Source organism: Schistocerca gregaria, chromosome 2 (assembly GCF_023897955.1).
Source record: "Schistocerca gregaria isolate iqSchGreg1 chromosome 2, iqSchGreg1.2, whole genome shotgun sequence".
Lineage (NCBI taxonomy): Eukaryota > Metazoa > Arthropoda > Insecta > Orthoptera > Acrididae > Schistocerca > Schistocerca gregaria.
Window position 1 is genome coordinate 725,691,959 of NC_064921.1, and position 24,846 is coordinate 725,716,804.

Sequence of the window (24,846 nt, forward strand, 5' to 3'; positions counted from 1 at the left end):
CACTCCCTGTATTTTAACCCTGCCACCTTTAGAATTTGAAAAAGAGTATTCCTGTCAACATTGTCAAAAGCTTTCTCTAAGTCTACAAATGCTAGAAATGTAGGTTTGCCTTTTCTTAATCTTTCTTCTAAGATAAGTCGTAAGGTCAGTATTGCCTCACGTGTTCCAACATTTCGACGGAATCCAAACTGATCCTCCCCGAGGTCTGCATCTACCAGTTTTTCCATTCGTCTGTAAAGAATTCGCGTTAGTATTTTGCAGCCGTGCTTATTAAACTGATAGTTCGGTAATTTTCACATCTGTCAGCACCTGCTTTCTTTGGGATTGGAATTATTATATTCTTCTTGAAGTCTGAGGGTATTGCGCCTGTCTCATACATCTTGCTCACCAGCTGGTAGAGTTTTGTCAGGACTGGTTGTCCCAAGGCCGTCAGTAGTTCTAATGGAATGTTGTCTACTCCGGGGGCCTTGTTTCGACTCAGGTCTTTCAGTGCTCTGTCAAACTCTTCACGCAGTATCGTATCTCCCATTTCGTCTTCATCTACCTCCTCTTCCATTTCCATAATATTGTCCTCAAGTACATCGCCCTTGTATAAACCTTCTATATACTCCTTCCACCTTTCTGCCTTCCCTTCTTTGCTTAGAACTGGGCTGCCATCTGAGCTCTTGATATTCATACACGTGGTTCTCTTCTCTCCAAAGGTCTCTTTAATTTTCCTGTAGGCAGTATCTATCTTACCCCTAGTGAGATAAGCTTCTACATCCTTACATTTGTCCTCTAGCCATCCCTGTTTAGCCATTTTGCACTTCCTGTCGATCTCATTTTTGAGACGTTTGTATTCCTTTTTGCCTGCTTCATTTACTGTATTTTTATATTTTCTCCTTTCATCAATTAAATGCAATATTTCTTCTGTTACCCAAGGATTTCTAGCAGCCCTCTTCTTTGTACCTACTTTATCCTCTGCTGCCTTCACTACTACATCCCTCAGAGCTACCCATTCTTCTTCTACTGTATTTCTTTCCCCTATTCCTGTCAATTGTTCCCTTATGCTCTCCCTGAAACTCTGTACAACCTCTGGTTCTTTCAGTTTATCCAGGTCCCATCTCCTTAATTTCCCACATTTTTGCAGTTTCTTCAGTTTTAATCTACAGGTCATAACCAATAGATTGTGGTCAGAGTCCACATCTGCCCCTGGAAATGTCTTACAACTTAAAACCTGGTTCCTAAATCTCTGTCTTACCATTATATAATCTATCTGATACCTTTTAGTATCTCCAGGGTTCTTCCACGTATACAACCTTCTTTCATGATTCTTAAATCTAATAGGTATGGATAATTAATGCTACTTGTTACTTGTTACTTGTTTGCTCTGAAATAGCACCATTCTCATTAATGCTATTTCCATCAAGAATATCATAGGGACTTGAGGCCAAAGGACAATGATACACCTACCAAACTATATTCATTGCTACAGTGATCTGTGTCAGAAATTTTGACACACTCAATAGTGAGAGGAAATTCTTGTCTACTACATTCTACTATGTTCTGCTAAGTGAGTGATGTAGCACCACAATTTGAAAGCTTCTATTCTCTTCTTCCCTAAACTGTTTATCGTCCATGATTCACTTTCATATATGCCTATACACCATACAAATACTTTCAGTAAAGACTTCGTGACATTTAAATCTATACTCAATGTTAATAATTTTTTCATCATTTGAAACATAGCCATAGTCAGCTTACATTTCATATTCTCCTTACTCAGACCATCATCAGTTATTTTACTCCTCAAATAACAAAACTCATTTATTACTTTAAGTGTCTGATTTCCTAACCTAATACCCTCAGCATCACTTGATTTAATTAGACTACATTTCATTATCTTCAATTTACTTTTGCTGATGTTCATCTTAATTACTTCTTTTAAGACACTTTCCATTCTGTTCTGGTGCTCTTGTAGACTCTTTGCTGTCTGTGACAGAAGTACAATGTCGCCGGCAAACCACAAAGTTTTTATTTGTTCTCCATGGATTTTAATTCCTACTCCAAATTTTTCTTTTGCTTCCTTTATTGCTTACTCAATATCCGGATCAAATAACATCAGGGATAGACTACAACCCTGTCTTACTCCCTTCTCAACAAATGCTTTCCTTTCACGCCCCTCGACTCTTATAACTACCATCTGGTTTCTGTAAAAATTGTAAATAGCCTTTCGCTCCCTGTATTTTACACCTGCCACCTTCAGAATTTTAAAGAGAGTATTCCAGTCAACATTGTCAAAAGTTTTTTGTTACTCTACATATGCTAGAAACATATGTTTGCCTTTCTTAACCTATTTTCTAAGGTAACTCATAGGTCAGTATTATCTCACATGTTCCAACATTTCTACGGAATTCACACTGATTTTCCCAGAGGCCAGCTTCTGCCAGATTTTCCATTCATTTGTAAATAATTCATGTTAATATTTTGCAACCATGACTTATTAATCTGATAGTTCAGTAATTTTCACACCTGTCAATACCTGCTTTCTCTGGGATTGGAATTATTATATTCTTCTTGTACAGCACTTATAAGGTAAGATATCAAGAGGTGTAATGACACATCCACAATAAATTTTTTTTCGAAATCAAGTATAACAATCTTTCAATTGTATGTTTCTGATCTTCAAAAATGGTTTTGAGACTGTAAGAAAATAAATGTAATTTGAAACAAATGCATCAACATAGCACTCATACTTTATTTCCCAGGCACCTGACTAGATCAAGTTACACCAATGTTGATTCAATAGTGAAGTTATCATCACGCAAATAAACGTGTGTCTACAGATGTTTACTTTGTCAAAATTGAAAAGAGACCTTATTCATTTAGTTCTAAGAACTATGCATTTTTAACAGACAGATATTATTTATCTTCTACTGTTACAGGAATACCAATATTCAGTTTGAAGATAACTAAAGCTATTGAGAAACTGCAAATAAAATTATTGGTCATTATTTGTAAGCTTACCTTCTTCCTGACTTCAACTTCACCATCAGCCGTTTGTTTATGATTTGGTGTTTCATCCTTCATGTTCTTCACAGGTGAGACATCTGGTGTTTTTATATTGTTATCACCTTTTACACTGTGAAACAATGACCTATGATTGAATCACCACAAATGTAATGCACTGCTGCACAGTAATTTTAGATATCATTAATCATAACATTGCTCAAAAACATTCCACTGCTGTTTTAATACATATGTTCATACTACATAGTGCACTAGAAAAACGTCAAATATAAAGGCTTGACTTCTCACAGCTAAGCCAGAAAATGTCATTTGAGCGCAATGATATTGTATCACAAATGATTTCTTACGCAAGAGGATCAACTATGTGCACTATCAAGGCCATAACAAAAGCTATTTGTAAGGTAGGGCTGGAACATAGTTTGCAGTGTCTACTAATCACTGTGTCCTGCAATGTCACTGGGTATCATGTCCACATCATTAAACACAATTAATGTTGTATTTTGTTAGAATGGATGAAGGTACCTAATTCTGTAGTTTGTGTACCACAGATGACATGTCAGTCAGCTTTCAATAGCATGACAGGATGACATTGCTTTGCAAGATCAAGATAAATACAAATAAAACAGTGTGACAGTCCACAAAATGACCATTTTAAAATGACATACCCCAGTAATAAATTGCAAGTAAAAATATATTCACAGAAAATATTCTCTGAAGATGAGAATGCATAAGTCAGTTCCTACAAAAATTTGACAATGACAATTTGCAAAGTCATGAAATATTCTCAAATAGATCATTTCTTTACAAAGTAAAAAGCTCAATGATTACTATACTGTATTATTAACAAAGATGAATGTTGTGGATAATTATGAATGAGTTAGATAAAAAGTGAAGCTGTTCACAGCCCAGTGATTTGTTTGAAAACTAAACTGCTTGAACAGCAAAAGGTCCCAATATAAGGCTGAACTTTCAGCTGACTTATCCAACCAGTCGTAGGAGGATCCACAGTTTAACGTTACTCCAAACAGTTGTACAATATAGCATTACATTACATTAACAAATCACTGCCAGAGGTGAAAAGAAACAATACATGGCAATTAATTCCTATGAGTGATGAGGAATTTGTAATCTGGCAATTACTGAGTAACCAAGTCACACATATAATGTGTAGTAATACACAATGTCAGTTCTGAGTGAGTGGGCACAGTGACAGCTTTACAGTGTGGGCACAGAGATCATTTTGTCCAGAAGAAAATAATTTCATCAATTCTTTAAAAAACTTACTACAATAACTTCTTAAATCAGTAAATACTTCTCAAATAGATAACTGCCTTTATAAAGAGAGCAGAACAATAATTACGTTCATGTCCTGTCACATCTCACAAATTAACAATTATCATGAACATAATTTAATTAGAAAACCACACACGCTCGGGCAACATCACAAACCATTTCTCAGGACTCAAAATGAGCTGGTGGCAATGGCCCATACAGCATTTTGGCAGAAAATTAACTTCTGTTATGAAAGATTCTATGTATTTTTCCTTAGAAAGGGGTATACCATTCCAGTAATAAAGAATAAATAATTGTTGTTATTATTTAATCAACAGTTTAATGGGGAGGACACAAGGAGTTATTTGCTATCATATCACATTCAAATACTGTGTAAAAGTATATCCCGCAACAAGGCTGTCTTACCAGGACCTACACTGCAAAAAAGTTACAGACACACAATAACATCCCTCAAAACCAGATTGTTTTACGTTAATGAAACTGATGCATGGTAGGTTAATTCTTAACCTTGACATGTCACAGTGCGGTCCTTGGAACGCTGGTGCTTCTTTTTTTATGTCGGCTACAATTTACTGAAACAGTAATTTACTGTTGGTGATAGTGTATGCAATGCTAACTCAAATGTTTGCATTGTTGTTGCAGTCGTGTTAAGTTGTAAAGATCGTTGAATGCCTGTGGGGTCTTCATATCCTGTTTGGGTTCTGTGTAGCTCATTTATGAATGTTGAAAATTGTATACTTTAGTAAGTAATACAACATTAAAATGCATACACAGTTTGTCCGTTAAATATGTATTACACTATACACTATTTCTTCCAAATTTATGCCTGAAATTTCTATTGTAGACTATAGTTTTTCATGTAAATTTGCTGTGGTGTGGCAGCCCAGTACAAAGATTGGAAAATTTATATATGGTAAGCATACAATACTGAAATATATACTGTATTTAAATTATAACTATTGCCTTTCAGTGTAGCATTATACAATTATGTTCACAAAGTAAGTTCCATTTGGTTATACAAAAAAAATGTGTACAGATATAGAAAAAATATTTATTGTACAAAACTCTACAACTGTTAAACTACTTTTCTCCATAGCCTACGAAATGTTTGTAGGCACTTGTCATGGTGTGGCATACGTTTTTGCATGCCTTCTTCATAGAAGGTTGCCGCCTGTGTATTCAACCATGTGATAACATATTTTTTCAGCTCATCATCATCATCATTGAAGTGTTGACCACCAAGGATCATGAGATTTGCAGAACTTCCATAGCAAGGGCAATAAGTGTAAACTTACAGTTGTGCTTAATCTTATCTTCAATTGCGTGAACCAGTTGATCAGTAACCACAGATGGGTGTCCACTACGTTTTTCATCGTGTGTTTGATCATATCCTTCATTGAACAGTCTGAACAGTCTAACCACTGAATCACTCATAGCATTTTGTCCATAAATTTCACAGATTAGCCTATGAATTTCCTTTGGCATAAAGTCCTTTGCATTTAGAAAATGAATCATGGATCTGATTTCACATGCAGCGGCATTTTCAAATACACCTGACATTATAAAGAAGCACTACAAAGCACAAGTTGACAGCAGTGATCTGAAAATGGCATACATATCTTCTCCTTGAGTCAGAGTAAGTGTCGCGCATGCTCGGAACTGCAATCATAGTGTTGCTGCGGATGGAAATAGAAACATAACTTACTTTTTGGATGACCCTCGTATATTTTATTTTATTTTTCAGCTACAATATGTAAACAACTCAAAACAGATAACAACTTTGGAGCACACCACTTGTCACCCAGTATTATCCTGGTCTTGAATGTATCAACTGGCAAAATATATACTATCAAAGGGAGAACCACCTGTTGTATAGCAGTGGTTATGCAAACTCTGTTCAGCCTTTTACATCGGTGTGACTACCACCAAATTATCAATTAGGATGAATGGGCATGGGCAGAGGAAGTATACTGTCAACATGCAATATCCTGTTGCAGAGCATGCTCTACAACATGAGAATCATGACCTCAGTGCCTGTTTCACCACGTGGGCCAGCTGGATTCTTCCCCCTGACTTCTTTTAGTCAGGTTGTACCACAAATTTTTCTTCTCCCCAATTCTTTTCAGTACCTCCTCATTAGTTACATGATCTACCCATCTAATCTTCTGCATTCTTCTGTAGAACAACATTTCAAAAGCTTCTATTCTCTTCTTATCTAAACTGTTAATCGTCCATGTTTCACTACATACAAATACTTTTAAAAAGGACTTCCTGACTTTTAAATCTAAACTCGATGTTAACAAATTTCTCATCTTCAGAAACCCTTTTCTTGTCACTGCCAGTCTACATTTTATAACCTCCCTACTATGACCATCATCAGTTATTTTGCTTCCCAAACAGAAAAACTCGTTTACTACTTTAAGTGTCTCATTTCCTAAACTAATTCCCTCAGCATCCCCTGATTTAATGCTACCACATTCCATTATCCTCATTTTGCTTTTGTTGATGTTTATCGTATATCCTCCTTCCAAGATACTGTCCGTTCTGTTCAACTACTCTTCCAGGTCCTTTGCTCTCTCAGCCGGAATTACAATGTTGTTAGCAAACCTCAAAGTTTTTATTACTTCTCCATAGACCTTAATTTATATTCCAATTTTATCTTTTGTTTCCTTTACTGCTTGCTCAATATACAGATTGAATAACCACTGCTTGCCCCTCGACTCATAACTGCTATCTGGTTTCTGTACAAATTGTAAATAGCCTTTCGCTCCTTGTATTTTACCCCTGCCACCTTTGGAATTTGAAAGAGTGTGTTCCAGTCAACATTGTCAAAAGCTTTCTCTAAGTCCACAAATGTTATAAACGTAGGTTTGCCTTTCCTTAATCTATATTCTATGAGAAGTGGTAGAGCCAATATTTCCTCACATATTCCTACATTTCTCTATAATCCAAACTGGTCTTCCCCAAGACTGGCTTCTACCAGTTTTTCCATTCTTCTGTAAACGATTTGTGATAATATTTTGCAGCCATGACTAATTAAACTGATAGATAATTTTCACACCTGTCAGCACCTTCTTTGAAATTCGGATTATTATTTTCTTCTTAAGTCTGAGGGTATTTCACCTGTGTCATACATCCTGCCCATCAGATGGAAGAGTTTTGTCATGGCTGGCTCTCCCAAGGCTATCAGTAGCTCCAACGGAATGTTGTCTACTCCCATAGCTTTGTCAAATTCTTCATGCAGTATCGTATCTCCCTTCTCATCTTCCTCTACATCCTCTTTTACTCGCATAATATTGCCCTCAAGTACATCTCTCTTGTTCAGACCTTGTGCATACTCTTTCACCTTTCTGCTTTCCCTTCTTTGCTTAGAACTGGTTTTCCATATGAGCTTTTGATATTGATACTGGTGGTTCTTTTTTCTCCTAACGTCTCTTTAATTTTCCTGTAGGCAGTATATTTCTTACTCCTAATGATATATGCTTCTACATCCTTACATTTGTCCCCTAGCCATTCCTGCTTAGCCATTTTGCTCTTCCTGTCAGTCTCATTTTTTAGACTTCATTTACACATTTTTATATTTTCTCCTTTCATTGAATAAATTCAATATCTCTTGTGTAACCCAAGGATTTCTACTATCCCTTGTCTTTTTACCTACTTGATCCTTGGCTGCCTTCACTATTTTATCTCTCTAACCTACCCATTATTCTTCTATTGTATTCCTTTCCCCTGTTCTTGTCAATCATTCCCTGATTCTCCCTCTGAAATCCTCTACAACCTCTGGTTCTTTCAGTTTATCCAGGTTTCTGCCTTTTTACATTTCCTTCAGTTTTAATCTGCAGATCATAACTAATAAATTGTGGTCAGACTCCACATCTGCCCCTGAAATGTCTTACAATTAAAACTCTGGTTTCCCCCAGTCCATATTCACCTAATGCTTTTTCTTCTCTTTGTTTCCCTACTATCAAATTCCAGTCCCTCATGACTATTAAATTTTTGGCTCCCTTAACTATCTGAATAACTTCTTTTATCTCATCATACATTTTCTCAACCTCCTCCTCGTCTGTGGAGTTAGTTGGCATATGAACTTGTACAACTGTGGTGGGTATGGGCTCTGTGTTTATCTTGGCTACAATAATGCATTCACTATGCTTTTCAACTCATCCCCACCCAGAGATCCAAATGGAGAAGAGGATACCATGTAGTAGAGCTGCATGCACTTGGGAAAAATTATGGCTGTAGCTTCCCCTTGCTTTCAGTTGTTTGCAGTACCAGGACAGCAACACTGTTTTGGTTATGTTACAAGGCCATATCAGCCAATCATTCAGACTGTTACCCTGGAAGCAACTGAAAAGGCAGTTGCCCCTCTTCAGGAAACATATTTTTCTGGCCTATCAACAGACCCCTCCACTGTGATTGCACGTATGGTACAACTATGTGTATCACTGAGGCATGCAAGCCTCTCCACCAACAGTGAGCTCAACGGTTCATGGGGTATCATAGTACAACAAATATTGTAGAACTGAGAGCAATCAATTGGTCTCTTGTAACTCTGAGCAGTAAACATGGTTGCTAAGACAACTTTAGAACTTTGGTCTCCCACATTTTGCAATGTCCTTCAATGAATGTTGTCTTTCCAAATCACTTTGTTGGATGTTAGGCACAGACAGCATCAGATATGCAACAAAGTTAAAAAATAATTACAAGATTCCATGTCAACTACTTCAACTTTCATCTAACAACATGAAGTGACAACTGTCCACATGGCATCAATGTGTGGAACAGGAAACGAAATTTGCCACAAAGCAGTTATATTAAAATTTTAAATAACAACAACTGAAAGAATGTAGAGGTGTAGAGCCATCGAAAGGCTACAGAAGACTTGAAATTAGACATGGTACATTTAGTAATAGTTTTAAATTTAGTAAAAACTTGTGTAAAAATTACATATGTTTTCATAATAATACCAGAGTAAGAAAAGTTCAAATAATATTGCTGGTTATAATCAAACAGCAAAAGTTCGTTAACAGACAATAGGTTATTCCTAATGACACAGTTAACTTTGAAACATAATAAAAATATCGTTGTACAGTTTAAAACTGTTGATATACAGTTCAGTTAAATAGGGAAATAGTCTTGACAATTTTTTACACCTTGTATCATGATGGTGACTGCCCAGATTCCTGTGCAATTTACTGATGTTTTGTTTAATAAAACATTGGCTAGGGATAAGTAGTATGCTTAATTTTTTTAAAAGTGGTTTACACATTTACTTTGCATTTTGCACAGGATTATTCTGATTGCATCTTTTTGGCAGTATAAATAATTTCCCTGATTCAGAACTATGACCATGAAAAATAATTCCATAGCATAGTACTGAATAGAAAAAGAGTATAATACATGCTTGTCAATGAGCTGGAATTCAACACTTCCCTCACTGAGTGGAGTATAAAACAAATTTTGCTTAGCCTTGAACTAATGATGTCAGTGCAGTTTTTCCACGTGAATGTATCAGTGATGTCAGTCCCAAAGAATTGTACATTGCTGCCACTTAGTGTTACTGTTGGAACCTGGAGAATTCTGTTCTGAATGGTGTGGAAGGTTAGGCATACTGTATTTTTTGCATGTAGCACTTGTTTCTTATCCTATTCCAAACTTAAGAAGCAGATAACAAAACGTTGAAGAATGAAAGGAAAAAGAAATTGCCTTATGGGTTAACACAGCTGCAGCCTGCATAGCACAATGCCTGAACTGGACATTAATTTTGCAGCATCTAAGATAAATGAACTATTTATTCAATAAAACTTAGAGATAAGAATATTCTGTTAAAGCATGTATCTATTCCTCTCTCTCTCTCCCTCTCTCTCTCTCTCTCTCTCTCTCTCTCTCCACAGCACTACAACTAAAATATTAATACACATTTCTAACAAGCTTACATATGATTTGTTGAGATGTCACCATTATTTCTGGCACTGTGATTTGGTGTTGATGCAGCAAGGAATGGATGGCCTTTCTTCCCTTCATTTGGTGTGACATTTTCTAAGACTTCAAGCCCTAAAGTAAAACAAACAAAATAAATTTTAAAGACTGGACATTCAAAAATGAATAAACACAGTTTGTGCAAGTAAGAATAATGAAATACTGGGTATAAGAGTTTGCATAATGATAAAGCATCCAATGTCTGCAAAAACAAACTCATACTACTGGGTGAAATTTTAAAAGTCAATGGTATTCAAATCAATGCAAAGAATTCTATACTGAAAACTATTTCTGCAAATAATACTGAACACAGAAAGCATAAAAAAATGAAAAAATCATAGAAAACAAATGTCTCATGAAAATTTGAAGGAGAAACTGACTACAATAGAGTTATATTTGCTTCGCAATATCAACTAAAGGGTACACAAATTTGAATAAACATGCCAAGACTAAACTATGCATGTGAATGGTATTAATTATGAAGTGTTAGTATCAAACAACAAATTTAGTCTTGAGGATTTAAGACACAATAACAATCCTAATTGCAAAGAAATGTATATATAAACAATTGTTTTCCTTTTTTTCCAACACACAAAAGTATTCTTAGCTGACAATCAACAACTACTGCAAGTTCTGGAAAGTGAGGTATTTTAGTATCATTCCTCCCATGTGCACTTTCAATTTACTTGTATTTGTCCCTAATTCATTAAAATACTACCTGCAATTTTAAAGTTATAGTCACAACCACAGGACCAAAAATGTAATTTTCTGATAAAATTCCGCACACAGACAGAAAAACTGATTGTTCCACTAATTCTAATGACGCCATAAGATGTCTACCTTGGAACAGCATGTAGCTAACTATTTTAAAAACAAGTCACACTAACAATAGCCTGGTGCAGTAACTCTCTAATGAAGTTTTTCTTATGAAGAACTAGTTACAGACTGAGAATAACAGTCATTCACGTAGCACCAGAAACAAAAATAACTTCCACTGTCCAAGATATAACCACTTTCATGTGTAGAAAGGAATGAAGTATGATGACGTAAAAACATTTGACTACATTTGTCTCAAATTAAAGATGCTGGCAGATAAAAGTTTGTTTTTAGACTGAAATCATTACCGCTTGACATCTCCTACTACATCATAAATGAAGTTTTATTTATTTATTTACATTTATTTATTCAGCACCCGTATTATCACATTCATGTTCCGAACAGATAGTATCTATATGGTAAGGATCACATTTATTACATTTCATTGTAAGTTAAAATTACTGAAAAAATTTAATAATTTAAATATTACTTATAAACCAACTGCCATATTCCATATCATACCAAGTTATCTCAGACAAAATCTATGGAACACGTAAATAAAGCAGTGCCAGGAAAACAGCTCATAAATATAGGAAAATGGTGGCAGCAAACAACATATTCTTGTCTAATATTTTAAGCCAACAAACAGCTTAGTCTAAAATATTATGGAAAGAATAAATTGCTGCTCACCATATAGAGGAAAATTTAAGTTTTCAGATAAAAGCCTTCTTCTGAAGTAGAAAACACACACCCATTCGCACAAGCACAACTCCCACACACACTACAACAGTCTCTGTCTTCTGTTGCCAGCATGTGCACAGCAACTATGTCTGATAGGAGAAGCAACGTAGCATGATTGGTGGTGTAAGGACGTGGCATGGGATGGGGAGGGGGAGGCATAACAGATTAGGGGTGGGGGAAGGTTTAGTGCTGCTTGTGGGAGCAGGCAGGGATGTAGTGGGTGCAGGGTAGGACTGTGAGGCACAATTGGGAGGTTTGGGGGGGATGGAGGGGGGGGGGGGGGCGAGACCGAAGTGGTAAAGGAGAGAAATAGAAAAGGGCAAAAAAGAGTAGTGGATGTGTTAGTGGAATAGAAGGCTGTGTAGTGCTGGCGTGTGAGCAGGGATCGAACAGGTAGGTGGACGACAGGGACTAGTAAAGCGTGAGGGCAGGGCAGTTACAAAAATGTAGGATTTACAACGTTATTATAAATGATTGAAGTGACTTCATGAATTCACTGTAGTGACATATAGTAACAAACACACACAAATATTCAAAAACTTTTGTATTGTTGCAGCCACACTTCAGATTTCGGCTATGAGAATCCAGCAGTGAGCAGTTAGGCAAGAAGGCAACAGATGCCGAGAAATCTTATGTTGTGCTTGAAACACATTTCCATCAATCTTCCATGACAGTGCAATGACACTTGAGAACAAAGTTCAACAAATATCCATATTCTGCCAATTCCATTCAGTGATTGTGCACATTAAAACTTCAGGATGCCTCTGCAAGAGCAGCAGCCTGCAGTGAGTGAAGAAACAGTTGGCCACGTGCAGAAGAGTTTTGTATGTAGTCCACAGAAATTGACAAATAGCGCAAGCAGAGAATTGGACATAATGCATTCAACTATTTGGAAAATCTTAAGGAAACAAGTGAAGCTGAAGCCACTTGCAATTGCAACAACTCCTGACTCCCGATCACAAAGTCGGACACTTAATTTGCAGCACAATTGCAACAGCTTATGGAAGAGGAAGTATTTTATGAGACACTCATCTTCAGTAATGAATCAACATTTTTTGAGAATGGCGCAGTGAATAGGTATAATGTGCAAATCTGGGGGCACAGAATCTCCACACTATCATTCAGCACATTTGAGATCAACCAAAATTTAAAGTATTCTGTGCAGTCTTACGTTTTAAAATATAGAGTCCCCTTTTCTTCTGTGAAAAGACTGTTATATCTAGACATGCTGGGAAATTGGCTCATGCCACAACTGGAGATCAAGTGTGTGGACTTTATCTACCAGCTGGATTTTGCTCCATAGCACTCCACCATGATGTTGATGAATAATTAAACAGGAAATTGGGAAACTGATTGATCAGTCACTGTGCGGCTGATGTTCAGCAATACATTTAACGGCCTCCACACTCTCTGGAGCTAACCCCATGTATTTTTTTTGTGTGGGTTTATGTGAAAGATTGCATGTTTCTGCCTCCTCTACCAAAAGACTTACCAGAACTAAGAGCTTGCATCATCAGTGTTTTTGAACAGATTGATAGACACATGCTGCACTGAATGCAGAAAGAACTTGATTATCGACTTGATATCTGCTGTATCAGAAGGGAGGCACATATGGAGCAATTGTAAAGTATATAACATTTTCTACATATGTGCAAAGCCCTGTGACAATATGTCAAATAATATAGCTTCAGCATATCTGTGAAATTGATTCAATTATTTATAATAACCTTGTATTGTCCCATCTGTGCAGTTCAGAAAACTGGTGTTGTTAGGAAGGACCCAGATGGTGCAGGCTGTGAAGCACTAATTGAATGTACCTCCCTCCTGCTTCACAGCCTGCACCATCTAGTCCTTCCTGCCAACAACAGCTTTCCTACAATGCGCAGGTAGGAACTATTCATACAACATATCCTACTTTCCCTTAACACCACTGGTCTCAACATTCACTAGTTCTTGTTCTCAAGCTACATATCTCCTTCCCTGTTCTCACCCCAGTCCTTCACAGCCTTCTATTCCGTTAACACACTCACTAGTTTCCCCCCTCCCCCCTTCTCTACTGCTCCCCCTCCCCCTCCCAAACCTCCTGATAGCACCTATAAGCACTAGAGCACTACCTGTCCCCACCATGTCCCCCTTCATGCTCCCACATGCAGTGCTATACCTTACCCCAACCCTACCCTGTTATCCCTTCATCCCCCCCACCCCCACCACCAAGCCACTTCCTTACCCCTACCACCCTCACTAGATTGTTTCACCTGTCAGGTGCAGTTGCTGTTTGCATCCTGGCCACAGCAGCCAGACACAGTGGTCACGTGTGAGTGAGTTGCACTTGTGTGAACATGTGAGTGTTCTCTATTTCGGAAGAAGGTCTTTGTTGTTGGGCCTGTCTGCCTCTCAACTTCTCCCCTACACGGTGACTAGCAATCTATCCTTTCCATAATAGTGTTGGTATTCCATATTGGATTTTCCATTGTTTAATTTGGTCTTAAAAGTGGGCAAAAAGTTTCTGATCCAAATGAACACATAGAAATTAGCCACTTGACTAACTGCCAACCCTGTGTACCCACAAGGCATATTGTTTTGTTATTTAACACAGTGAGCTTAATTTCACAACAGTGCCTCCTGGAGCATGAAAGTGAAATATGTTAGCCGGTCAACAGTCAAGCCTAAATGTGCTGGAGGAATACCTGTTTTTTACTTCAAAAATATTTACAGTGTTTGTTAATTTTTAACTGTATTTACATTAAAATATTTCCTTTTTTGTCACAGTGTTTACAAGTAGCTTGCCATGCATCTTTGGAGTGCAAAAGTAACATCAAGAAAATGAAGATGTCTAATAATAGGCCTTCATCGAACACTGGTCATGGCGTAAAGAAAATCTTTCACAAATCTAACTGTGACAAGTTGAAGCTTATTCAAGACTTCTTTAATTGAAAACAGTTATGAATTGTGCACCTGTTCCAAAAGGTAAACTGGGGTAGTATTATATGAAATGAACTAAAAAGTCCAATGAATAGCATTTTGTTGGCTGTACTGTTGATGAAGATAGATAAAATGGTTTTCTGTAACATTCAGCCATAAATATCACAGCAAAATTAAAATATTTAAGTAAAAAGAAAGAAAGAAAGAAAGAAAGAAAGAAAGAAAGGAATCTGTTAGAATATCAGACATAGGTTGCAAGTCATAATTCTCTAGAAGAAATTAAATAAAATATTTCTAGCCTCTGCTCTCAGATTCAAATATCTCAGAAACAAGAATGCATAATGGACTCTATCACTTCCCTTTGAGTAAAAAGCTGTCCTTCACATAGATCTGTCTCCACTTATTATCTCAAATAACAGACCAAAAAATTATGCATGTAATAAGCTCAATATTTTCACAATAAAATTATTTTTTGTTATCACCATTCTGCATGCTACATACAGCCAATACCAACACAATAAAGGTATGGAACAATGGAATTCAGAGGCATTAATTTTACTAAGTAAAAAAAATTAAAAAAGAAACAGATTTCTATCTGTGTTCAGCACAATTTTAATGTAACATTACAGGCAGAATTTAAACTTGTTTGTCTTGTTTAGATATGCTTGAAAATTAAAATATACATGATTACAACAGTATAGTTTAAAATATTACATTTAGCTTTAATTTTCTGAACTACCATTTCACCCATAAGCCAATAAAACTCTATAATTCTTGAGGAGATATGGAGACAGCCATTAACAGATTTCAGTTGTTCTGTTAAAGGTTACAAACAGTAACAAAAGACCTAAAAATTATTTTTTTCACAATGCAGCCCAGCCAAAAGTTAAGCAAAATTACAGTCATGCGAACACTACATGGAAAGACTGTGATTACTATGTGCATGAATAAGCAAAATCAAATTAAAAGAGTAGAAAATAGTATATCTGAATATATAAAAAACACAGCTGTGACTTTCTTTTATTCATGTTTCAAAATCGTAAAACAATTTCTAATATGCAGTTTATGAGTAAGCTGGCTGATGAAATTATGAGTGCCAATCACTTATTTTTAAAGAGTGTAAAATTATTTTCTTTCTAAAGACATTAGTTTTATGGCATTTGCACAAACCATCATTACAGAAACATAAACCTGAATTTGATGAGACATCACTGTAAATCATTTTCTCTCTCTTTCTCTCCATTCTTTCCTTCATATTCCCTCCATATCACCACTGTTCCTTGCGGCATTCACATACAAGCACACTAAAAAAACAGCCATGCAGTGACACAAATATGACAGGGAATAGCACCTGACCCTTTTAAATAATTAATTCATACATCACAAGATCAACAGCACAATATTTCTTAAGCTGTGCTAGTTTCACTGTCATCGATTTCAAATCATACAGAGACAGTAAATACAAAACAACAGAAGTAAACTACAGCTTGCAAATTAGCATGCTTATGTGCAATAGGCAAACAATAGGCAAACAGAATGAAATAAAGCAGAATAATACAAAATACAACTATGAAATTTACTTAAATGTTTGGCATTCATTCACTACAAAGATTATTAAAAAGAAACTGGATGTCTACAGTTCAAGAAAAAGTAGATTCTTAAAAGGAATCAATGCTGCTAATAATTTTATACCATAAGCTCTGTTACCTGACTATGGAATGATGAATAACTAATTTTCTTAATTTTAATAATTATTTAATTGCCCACACTTCATGTGCCTTTAATCAATTATGACTGCCAAAATATCTTCTAATGCCATAAAGTCATGAAGGAGAAAAACTGGCCTTGGAGACTTTACTAGTAAGCAGTGTGGAGAGAAGAGATACTACGACAGCGAAGTATTAAGTGTGGAAATCCCCTCTAGTTACTTGTGTCTTACTAGTGATACAGTAATCTCTTTCATTATTGGATGTACAGTTAATACTTTCACTAATTCAGAGAGCAACAGAAATAATTCCTGCATTACAGGACCTCTCTCACATTTTGACAGACAATAAAAATAAAACTTAAAAATTTTTATGGCAAAGTTTCTTTCAGTTACATCATCACTCACGTGCCATCCATTACTGATGATACACTGTTGCAGCTATTCGTGTTGATTGGTTATGCCATATATTTTCACCTGCTTGACAATGCAGACTTGCGTACTGACCAGCCAGTAACCCTCTTCAACATCAACATTTATCACATAGCTTTATTGAGCAGTCTTGTGTAAATTTGGTGGATACGGTTTGCACTACAGCAAGTAAAAAATAAATAAATAAATAAATAAAAATTAAAAAAAGAAGGAAAATATGACAGAAATTGTGGTTTCAGGTTGATACTGTGACATTTTATAGGCCATTCTGCAACGCCAACAGAATGAGCGTTTTTAACAGGATGGGCCACAAGCAGCTATCCTCAGCGCTCATTTCCGATTTTCAAACAACTGTCCCATAACCACGAGGTAACTGTGTATGAATTTTTTTGAGAGGCTAACTCTAAAATCTAAGGTCACTCAACATCATCCAGGAATTACTGAACAACAAAAGACAGTAATATGACAAGTGGTCACTGTCATCACATCCATGATAGAAGTAGTGGACAATTTCAAGAATGACATTAGTAGCAGATGTTACTTGGGTAATTTTTTGTTTAAACATGATTGAATCATTTTAATCATAAATAAATTTTACAAGAAAAAAGCTTTACATTATTTGATTGTGAACCCACAAAACATTTATGTGATCATTCTACATGTGGGAGTTATTTACACTATACTGATTGCAAGAAATGTGCAGCACTCTTCATGAATGTGAAGATCACTGAAGTCTCAGTTACACTAAAACAAATCGACATGTTCTCACTTAGCAAAACGTGTTATTACAAGATTCTTCCTGATCATTCATGGCATTGCCCAGGAAATTTTTTAATTCCTCTTGTAATGCAACTGTCTTCTAAAACAAAGATTTTGTTCCTTCTTTTGAACATGTCTTTAGTTTCTCATATATCAGTAATGAGCCTGCAGCTCTGCCAAGAATCACTGGCATCATTTGCTGTATGTTCTCTTTCAACAAGGCAATTGTTAAGAAATAACTTTCTAGATAAATTGTTATCATTACTATGTAAACCAAATCTGCTAGCCCTTCCCCTTGCTACTGATGTTTTTAGTCCTCTACAGCAAGCTAGTAGAGAATCTGATTCTAAATGTGACAAGCTCAATCACATTTTTCAATATTGGAGTGGGATTGGATTGTTAAACTAATCAGTGATACTTTCATCGTCAGCTATTCCCAAAAAAAGTTAATTTTATACGTTTTGTATACATGGATTATTCGAGATAGACTGAACTGCATAAAATATCATACATATTTTGCTACTCCATTCAGAATTATTTGAAATAACTGTATTGAAATTAGTAACAACTGCAAGTTAATATCCAGTCTATTTCTAGAAAAATTTGGTGGGACATTCACATTAGAAAATGAGATGTACTGTGATGCTTACCAAGATCAAATTAGATACAAGTCAATAACTGACATCAACAGAAACATTAATTTGTGAACATTAAAAGTCCAAAACTTCTGTAGACAGATGACAATAATAGTAAGGTACACAAATGTAGAAAAAAAGGAAAGAGAAGGATATTCCATGAACAATTTCTGCCGAAGAAGGGAAGATCTGCAATAACCACAACAAACTCACCTGTTCCAGTTCCATGTAGTTCATAGCCTACGGAAAGAGGTATGAAAATAAATTTGTCAAATAAAAGGTGGTGTGAAGAATTGGCTTTTGCTGAATGACAACATGCCATGGAAAGTAGTCATGACTGGATAAAAACAGTTTAGCGAAGTGTAATGTTGTTATACCACAACATCTGCCCTACTCACCCCAGACCTTCAGCCTACTAATTTTCTCGTCTTCCCACAGTTTTTTTTTTTTTTTTAAAGAAATCCACATATAATTTGGAAGTGATGAAAAGATACATACTGTGTGAGGACACTTTCTGATGAAATGCTGCATGAGTGGTTTGAACAACTATACCAACATTATCACAGTTACATGAACACTGAGGTGAAGTACTAAGGAGGAAATGCACCTTAATAAGTATGTGAGTAAAGCAAATGTTTTGTCTTTAAAAGCTTCCAGGAACATAAAGGAGCACACTCCACAATATTAAGTTAGTCTATTACTGACCCATGCATGTTATAACAAAGAACACTCGTTTCTAGTAACAGTACATCTGTGGAGTGAGAATAAATCTACAGAAATATGACAGTCTTTGCAGTACTCCAGGAATATGAAATCATACACACAGTATGAAGCTGTTATAAATATTTTTACTTGCAGAGTTCAGAAGGTTGACCCAATGGAGACATGTTATTCAAAAATAATTTTTTTAATATGAAAACGTACTGACCTTCAAGAAGACAAAGGAAAATAACACCAGATAATATAACAGCAAAGATAAATAATTAAGAAATAAAGGAGACCACTCACCGAATAGGTGTTGAGTTGTTGACAGACATACACAAAACAGAAGGAAAGGAAAATTTGCTAGCTTTCAGAACGAACCCTTTCTTGAGCTGGTGTACTCTCTCTCTCTCTCTCTCTCTCTCTCTCTTTTCTCTCTGTCTCTCAGCCGCACATCCTCCCCCCTCCTTCTCCTGTGGGTTAACAACTACTGAGGTCAGGAGGGTTTTGAGAGTGAATTACGTTCTGCAAGGAAAAAAGGAAAACTCTCATCTGAATAATTCAGAAATGCTGGTGGTGAAAGGAAGGATGCAAATGGTCTGGGTTGTGAAGCAGTCACAGAAATCAAACATGTGTTAAGCTGCATGTTGTGCCACACGGTTTTCGACTTAGTTCTTTGTCACAGACTGGGAGGGGTCATTCGTTCTGATTGACTGCTGGTTGGCTGTCATACCAACATAAAAAGCTGTGCAGCGGTTGTACCAGAGTTGGTATATCATATGACTGCTTTCACAAGTGGCCCAGAATCTGGTGGTGTAGGATAAGCCTGTGACAGGATTGTAGCAAAAAATGTAGGAGGTCTTGCACCTGGGTCTTCCATACAGATATGATCCTTGTGGCGATCGAGTGGGAGAGGGAGTGGCATAGGCACGGAGTAGGATGTTATGCAGGTTGAGAAGGCAATGGAACACCACTTTAGGAGGGATGAGAAGGAGATGAGGTAGAATGCCACTCAGGAGGAGGAATGAGGTAGTGGTTTGGAGTTGATGGACATTGGGAGAGGTAGTATTTGATAGTGGCAAGGCCATAGGCATGATGGATCAACAATGACAAGCAGGGATCCAGGAAGTAAGGGATGGGGATGGTGAAAGTTGGTGAACGAAGTGGTTAATATCTTTGATGTGAGAGGCTACATTTCTGGCAGTTGGTTAAAGGTGCTGGCCATCAAGAATGGAAATTCTTTGTGCCAGAGCACAATAACCAGTTACAAATAAGGAATCCAGGAGTGTTGGGTTTATGGATTCTACATAGCATATAGAAGTTAGGTGTGCAGCAAATTGTTGGGATGAGGAAGGGGATAAACTCCCCAGTTCACGTCCCCATGACCCCTTCAACGTGCACCGCTGCCAACCGGCTCCAGCACAAGGGAGTCATGTTTGCACAAGTGAGTCATGTTTCTAGCCAGAGTACCCATATCCCTCCCTCCTGCATTTCTAGCAGCAAACCAGGTGTCTGCCTCCAAGCCACTACCTACCCACTCCAACTTCTCATCCTGCCTATTCAACCACTCTATCCAACCCACCAAACACAATTACCACTACGCCCTAGACCCCATCTGATCTGCAACATGGCATGGTGCTTCCAGCTGGCATTATGCAGGCCAGAATTCATACTGAAAACTACCAAGTTTTCCTTCTTTTTTGTTTGTGCCTGTTGATGACTTGATGTCTCTGCAAGTCAGTGAGTGGTTTTCTTTACCCTTAAATTATTTATATTCAACCAAAACAGTAATGGTATGAATACACAGTTCACTGGTGATTTTTTATCAGAATGTGTTATGTAATTTCTACTTTTATATTTCAGAAAACCAATTTTACCTTGACTGAAGTACATCTATTTTCTTAAAACTAATTTCAGCAATTTTCCTGACCTAACAATGATGGGCTTGGGCTTTCTATTCAATACCAATATATGCTCAAAAGGATACAATTAATCTACCTCACATGGACTTGGATTATAACAATCATTTTCTTTAACTCCCACAGTGGCAGAATTTTATTTAACCCTCTTTATTAATAAGGCCCATTAAATACTGGAAATCAGATTTAGTTAGGCTAATGTAGATAAACCCTGCAAGGAACTTCAGTAGTACTATATCTTCATCAGAAAAGCATCTCTGAGAAATGTTTATTTATTATGAATTGTAATAATACTTGCTGTCAGTAAAAAAAAAAATACTTAATTTTATTATAAATTTCACCACACAACATTTCAACTATAGCTTCCCTTTCATGACAATTGCTACAAGAGCATCATCAGTATCAATTTGACTCTGCTTATTGTAAATCTTCATCAGATATTCATGCAATTAAGCAAATTCTTATTCTAGAGCTGTAGACATTCCAGTCCTACATTGCCCAAAACATCAAGGGAAAACTAACTATCAGTTATTCATAAGTAAAGACAAAAATAAATGCATAATTAACCTGAATTCTTACTCACTATCTTCTTAAATTTTCCTTCACAGTCCTTCGTATTATAGGCACAATGGACGTACTTGATGAAGTGAAGATCTCTGTTCTTTTTTTTATATCGTGGTACCATGAGGCAAAGTGACTGTAAATGCCAGTCTAATACACAAAATATTTGAATATATCCATTAGGTAAGCATAAATGAGAAAGAAACTTGGGACTCAACTGATATGCAGTAACTGGTACTAATATCTTTGAATAGTAGTACATGTCTAACAGATTTGAAATTACTACATATAAACATTATTGTATTCATTTACATGTAACATTAGTTGTGATTTAGTATTCATTCTTTCTTGGACAATGAATTCCTTTATTCCACAGCAGCAGAAGAACATAAAACTCATCTGTCTTTTGTTGTTATCAGGAACTGTGATAATACACATCTTTGAAATGAGAAAAATACTCTTGAACACATGCTCCTTTTGATATTTTCTCTTTGTTGTAACACATACGTCTTTCTCTTCATGATTAGTGTGGTATTTAGAAAACAGGGATAATCACAAGAACAAGCTCCACCTCATCAAACAGTTATAGGGAAATTTGGCATGAAACACCCCCCCCCCCCCCCCAAATCTCTCTCTCTCTCTCTCTCTCTCTCTCTCTCTCACACACACACACACACACACACACACACTACCAGGAGTTCATAGTGGTTATTTCACTGAAGAGTAACTGTTCAGTGAATGAAGCAAAAAACATATGGGCATGATGGTTACAATTTAATGCTTTCCGAAGTCTGAATGCAGTAAAAACCTACAACACACTAATTTTTCAGTGCACTTTCGCAGGGATCAGTTCTGACAAACCTTCAAAATTGACAGAATCACCATCAGAGTAGCTCTAAGAAAGATGTCCAGTACTTATTTATATTTAAATCATTCACATCTGTCTCAAATTTTTAGATTCTCCTCTTTGTTGTTTTTACTCCTTCACTGTAAAGCTATGACTTTTCTCTCTGAAGACTGAGACTACATTGTCAGTTTGAGTTTCTCCTAATTTTTACTGATTTTTAGTGCCAGTAAACTGTTACATTATGCCTTATGTCCTTTTTCTCATTAACTAGTTGTATCTTTTTATTTAATACTGAGCAATGGTATACTTATTTAATATGTGATTTCTACTTTCTCTCTCTCTCTCTCTCTCTCTCTCACACACACACACACACACACACACACACACACACACACACACACACACAACAAACACAAACACAAACACACACAAATCTTACATACATTTGGACTGAGTCACAACATTAAGATCTCAACTAGAATTCAAACACATGAAAAATCAACAACATTTTAAATGCAAGTGAACTGCCTGCTTATTACATACTGAAATAGGAACAACTGAAACACAGTTAACAAAGCACAACTATATATTTAATAAAACCCATGTCTACTGCTTTCAGAACTGTTCAAATGCTACTCCTTCTCAGAAAGGGAAATACAGAAAACAGATGAAGGAAACAACAGAAGAGATGCACAGGAACTGACGGAAACAGTAAGTCACTACAAGCCTTGTTCAAGAGAAATGCAAGATGGAAGGTTGTGGAACCTGTAACATATTAGGACATTCTTATTTACAATTTATTTCCGGCAGCTTTGGCCCGTCTTAATACAAACATATTGTGTGAGTTAGTAAAATCTTCTAGGATTTCCACCCACATCAGGTGGTTAAAATCCCATGCGCTTTTGACCACGCTCTCCCCAGCTACAGTCAAGTCGTAAATGAGTTCTTTGTCACCATGGCCTTACCATTTTATAACCACGCTGCTGCTGTGATATCACTGGTGCTCTCTTCCATGCCAAATATGGTAATATTTCTGTCTCACATCCCTCCCACCTGCTTCAATCTCATGATTGCCAGGTTCCAGGCCATGCAGAGCTGCAATCCACTGTCCTTATAGATGGTGTTTTCAGATATTTATAATTCTATAGCTTCTTCTATAACACTTTCCAAAATCCCTTAGTCCTCATAACAACAGATGTTTCATCAAACAGAATTCGGTTTTCATTTTCTAAAGTGTGTCCTGCCACAGCTGATTTTTCATGATAGCATAGGCATAAGCACCTCTTGTGTTCCATCTGAAATTGCTGCACAGTGCACACTGTTTGGCCGATGTAGTAGCAGCCAAACTGATATGTTATCTTGTACACTCCAGGCATTCTAAGCCCTAGATTTTCCTTCACAGGCCTCATGAACTGTTGTACATTTGCTGTGGGCCTTAACACTGATGAAATTTTGTGTTTCTTCAGGGTCGGTTAATCTTTCCCACTGCTGTGCCACAAAAAACACAAAAATGTAAGTTTTTTTGCTCTCTTCTTTAGAGGTGTTTTTCCTGCACATCTCACCAGAAATACCCTGTGATATGTGGCACTGATTGTAGTCATTTATCCGGAAGACTTTTTAGAGGTAGCTTAGTTCTAGTAGCAGATTTTCAGCATCTGAAAGGACCTAAGCATGATGGAATAGGGTGTTCAGACCACCATGTTTTTTGCCAGGTGGTGGTGGCTGAGAGTGTGTAGAAGCCGATCTGTGAGTGTATGTTTCCTATAGACACTGTGGTTGAGGTGCGCATTGGTTTTTCAGCAAACAAGGACATCAAGGAAAGGCAATTCCGCATCTATCTCTACTCCATCATAAATCTAACATTCTCATGAATGCCATTCAAGTGTTCTAAGAACTCTCCCAGTTTTTCACATTGGTGGGGTAAGAATTCCCCCAGGTTTTCATGTCGGAGGGACCAGATGATAAAAGTGTCATTGATGTAACGACAGAAGCAACTTGGCTTTGGAGCCGTGTGCAAAGTGATGTCTTCAAATTTCTCCATAAAATGGATGTCTATTGGTAATGGACTTCCCATCACCATATTGTCCAACTACCCGAAATATGACGACGTCAATGTGTGCTTAAATGGTTGCAGCTCTGCACAGCCTGGGACCTGGCCATTGTGAGGTTGAAGTGGGCCCGATAGATACAGGATGAAAACACTACCATATTTGGCAAGGAAGATAGTGGCAATGACATCATAGCCAGCAGCACAACTTTAGAATGGCATGATCACAGCAGCAAACAGTCATGTACCAGTTAACAATGGTTGAGGAGAGCTCAGTCAAAAGCTTGTGGAATTTTAATGACCTGACGCAGCTGGAAACTCGGGAAGATTTTATTACCTCACATCACTGAAAGGCTGTGAATTCATATATATTGTGTGAAATTCTCCTCTTTCCACATTTATTAAGCAATAATTCCCCCCTCCAAAATATGAAGGAAAAACAATGTTTTACTCAGTTCTCTTCATGTGTTCCTGTCTCA

At 36.8% G+C, this 24,846-nt stretch overlaps 1 protein-coding gene across 1 annotated transcript in view; it reads right to left on the minus strand.

Moving 5' to 3' along the window:
• Positions 1-24,846, minus strand: part of LOC126334852 (FERM, ARHGEF and pleckstrin domain-containing protein 1) — a 648,075-nt gene that overhangs the window by 62,775 nt on the left and 560,454 nt on the right. Inside the window, exons 12-13 of the mRNA XM_049997520.1 lie at positions 10,239-10,356; positions 3,007-3,121 (exon numbers count right to left, since the gene is read on the minus strand). Coding sequence (XP_049853477.1) covers positions 3,007-3,121; positions 10,239-10,356 — 233 coding nt within the window. The remainder of the gene's footprint in view (positions 1-3,006; positions 3,122-10,238; positions 10,357-24,846) is intronic.